The 3,226-nt window shown below is 49.9% G+C and overlaps 1 protein-coding gene across 2 annotated transcripts in view; it reads left to right on the forward strand.

Moving 5' to 3' along the window:
* Positions 1 to 3,226, forward strand: part of SUPT5H (SPT5 homolog, DSIF elongation factor subunit) — a 26,391-nt gene that overhangs the window by 17,376 nt on the left and 5,789 nt on the right. For both annotated transcript variants that reach the window (XM_006905395.3, XM_025050575.1), the window contains 4 exons: positions 469 to 624; positions 719 to 865; positions 1,674 to 1,820; positions 1,907 to 2,032. In XM_006905395.3, coding sequence (XP_006905457.1) covers positions 469 to 624; positions 719 to 865; positions 1,674 to 1,820; positions 1,907 to 2,032 — 576 coding nt within the window. The remainder of the gene's footprint in view (positions 1 to 468; positions 625 to 718; positions 866 to 1,673; positions 1,821 to 1,906; positions 2,033 to 3,226) is intronic.

Genomic DNA, 3,226 nt, shown 5'->3' on the forward strand with positions numbered 1-3,226 from the left:
GTGTGTGTGTGTGTGTGTGTGTGTGTGTGTGTGTGTGTGTCAGCTCCTGGGTTTTAGTTGGCTTAGGGTGTGTGTGTGTGTGTCTGTCTGTCTGTCTGTCTGTCTGTCTCTCTGTGTCTAAGTGAGGGCTTGCCCAGATTAGCATAGTGTGTCTGGGGTGATGCTGTCTCCAGGTGAGTCTGAGGTGGCGTGTAGTCTGGTGTCATGTCTAGGGACAGGCTGACTCTCTGTGGGTTAAACAGTTGTCTAGGCTGATATCCTGTCTGAGATCAGCTATCTCTGGGGCATTCTGAGAGTTGTCCCGGTGGCCTCAGGTGGTCTGTGGTTGGGTGGTGTCAGCCTTGCATGGGTTTTGGCCAGGGTCTTTTCCAAGAACTTGAGTGGATGCTGAAGTCGGGCAGGGCAGGTAAGCTGTGGTGGCTTGGCTCCCCCCTCCACTTGCTCATTGTCCCCACACTCAATCCTCAGGACATGCTGGAGTTCCCGGCCCAGGAACTTCGGAAGTACTTCAAGATGGGGGACCACGTGAAGGTGATTGCCGGCCGATTCGAGGGTGACACGGGCCTCATTGTGCGAGTAGAGGAGAACTTCGTCATTCTCTTCTCTGACCTCACCATGCACGAGGTAGGGAGGAGAGTGGGAGTGTGGCGGAACTGCCCAGAGGCGACCCTGGCAGGAGAGCCACCTGGACCCTGCTTCATCCCTTCTCTCCTGGCAGCTGAAGGTGCTCCCCCGGGACCTGCAGCTCTGCTCGGAGACGGCGTCAGGTGTGGATGTTGGGGGCCAGCATGAATGGGGGGAACTAGTGCAGCTGGACCCCCAGACCGTGGGTGTCATTGTGCGTCTGGAGCGGGAGACCTTCCAGGTGAGTGTGCTGGGCTCCGTGGCAGGGCTTACTCTTGGGGGCTTCCTCTTCCTCAAGCTCCTCATCTGGGGGGTGTGGCAGAGCATGGTGGCTAGGAGCCTAGACTGCTCTGGGTTGCAGACGTACCTCTGTCACCCGTGACTGGCTACATGATATTGGGCAAGTGGCAAGTCAGTTACTTTCTCCGTGCCTCAGTTTCCCACCCTGTAAAACGAAGTTAATGGCAGCATCTACTTAATTTGTTGTGAATGAATCACCGAGGTCAGATGTACCCGGCATTCTGTGCTTGCTGCAGGCACCCTCCTCCCCCTCACCCCTTCCCCACTGATGCTGGAGCCGCACGCATAGTGTTTAGGACCCTGGGCTCAGGATTCACATCTCACCTCTGTTGCTTTGGTGCCGTGTTGCCCTGGGCTACTGACTTGCCCAGAAACTCCCTCTGTACGTCAGGAATCACAACAGCGTCCAGCTCAGAGGGGTTTTGAGGCTTCAGTGAAAGCTTGTATGAAGATTTGGCATTGGGTCTGGTACAGAATGATGGATAAACAAACTTCAGCTATTATGTTAATATCCAGTCTCCCCCACCAATCTTTTAGGTCCCTGATGCTCAGTCAGGGGGTTCAGTCTCATCTCAAATTATAGCGAATGTTTTTGGTTGACCCCGTTCCTACGGGGTAGCACTCTGACACTGCCTGCCCCAGACATCCTGCAGTCGCCTGCAAGGAAGGATCATCCCACTTTAGGGAAGCCCTGCTCCATGTCACTCTGGCCACTCTCATCCCCTCAGCATCCCCCACTCCCTTTGCAGGTGCTGAACATGTATGGGAAAGTGGTGACTGTCAGGCACCAGGCTGTGACTCGGAAGAAGGACAACCGCTTTGCCGTGGCCCTGGACTCAGAACAGAACAACATCCATGTGAAAGACATTGTCAAGGTCATTGACGGCCCTCACTCAGTGAGTATGATTTCCTGCCTGTCTGCTGCATCTGAAAGAGTAGCGGTGGGGCAAGGCCACAAGAGTGACAGCCCTTTTTCCTCCAGGGCCGGGAGGGCGAGATTCGCCATCTGTTCCGCAGCTTCGCCTTCCTGCATTGCAAGAAACTGGTGGAGAATGGGGGCATGTTTGTCTGCAAGACCCGCCACCTGGTGCTGGCTGGGGGCTCAAAGGTGAGGTGGGCATGGTGGCACCCTGTCTGTTGGGTACCTGGCTCAGCTTGCCAACCTTCCCTTACCCCAGGAGTGACCAGGATGGGCTTGTGGAGGACTAGAAGGGCAGATGTCAGTGTGAAGTCCTTGGCGAAGTGTGAAAAAAGGTCTATTGGGATTCTGAGCCAGTTAACAAATGTTGGATTCTTTCGGTTTTATTGAGCACCTGTTAAGTGGCAGACACTGGAGATACAGCAGTGAACAGGAGACAAACTGCTGTCCTAGAGCCGCTACTCCCGAGATGAACAGATAGATAAATACGTATAGAGTGGAACGTGCAGCTTGAGGTGATGATGAGCAAGCACTGTGAGGAAAAATAAAACAGAAGGAGATAGAGAATAATAATAATAGGGGCCGTGGCTTTATTTTTAAGATAAATTTGTTATCTTTATTCTTATTTTTTAGGACTATACCTTACTTCCAGTTCTCCTTAGTAAATGTAATTACTCTTGTGTTTTGCCCGCTGCCTGACAGGGAACGTCTTTGAAGCTTAAGCATTTTATTTATTACTGTGTTTTAAAGAAGGATTAGTTCAGAAAGGGAGAGAACAGATCTGCTGGTTTATATTTTTTGTTAATCTGGTAAAGGATACTATTCATTCACTTAATGAAGTGTCTTAGGGGTTGGTTGAACTAGAGGCAAATGGATATAATGCGACAGTGCAAGCAGTGGCGTTTCTAGAATACAGTTAAGTCGTGAGAAGAGCAAACACAGCCACGTTCAAATACAAGTATTTAATTTTGTTCCACAGTCTGGATAGTTGACGTTTATGATTATCTTTGACTTACGATGGTATAGTACGTTCCTCTATGACATTATTTACTCTGGGCGTGTGGCTGGGGTTACATCATGGGTTTCGATGGCTTTACTCATAATTCCTGCTTCGATTCCTCTGACTCCATTTCTTTAATTTGATTTCTTTCCTTAAGTGAGTTTTGTCTCGGGTAATATACGTCTGTGAGGATACTATCTCGTTTAGGAATGTTGTAAAATCTAAAATAGTTTGGAGGCACAACATATACCTATTTTAAATTTTATAAAATCCGATGACCAAAAACAGTTATTTAAAAGTTCAACTCTGTTGCAGTTGGCTGTCAGTGGAGTCGAGCAGCCTTCCTTAGCAGACAGTTAGATGTGCTGTGGAGGCCAGCTGCG

Source organism: Pteropus alecto, unplaced genomic scaffold (genome assembly GCF_000325575.1).
Source record: "Pteropus alecto unplaced genomic scaffold, ASM32557v1 scaffold271, whole genome shotgun sequence".
NCBI lineage: Eukaryota > Metazoa > Chordata > Mammalia > Chiroptera > Pteropodidae > Pteropus > Pteropus alecto.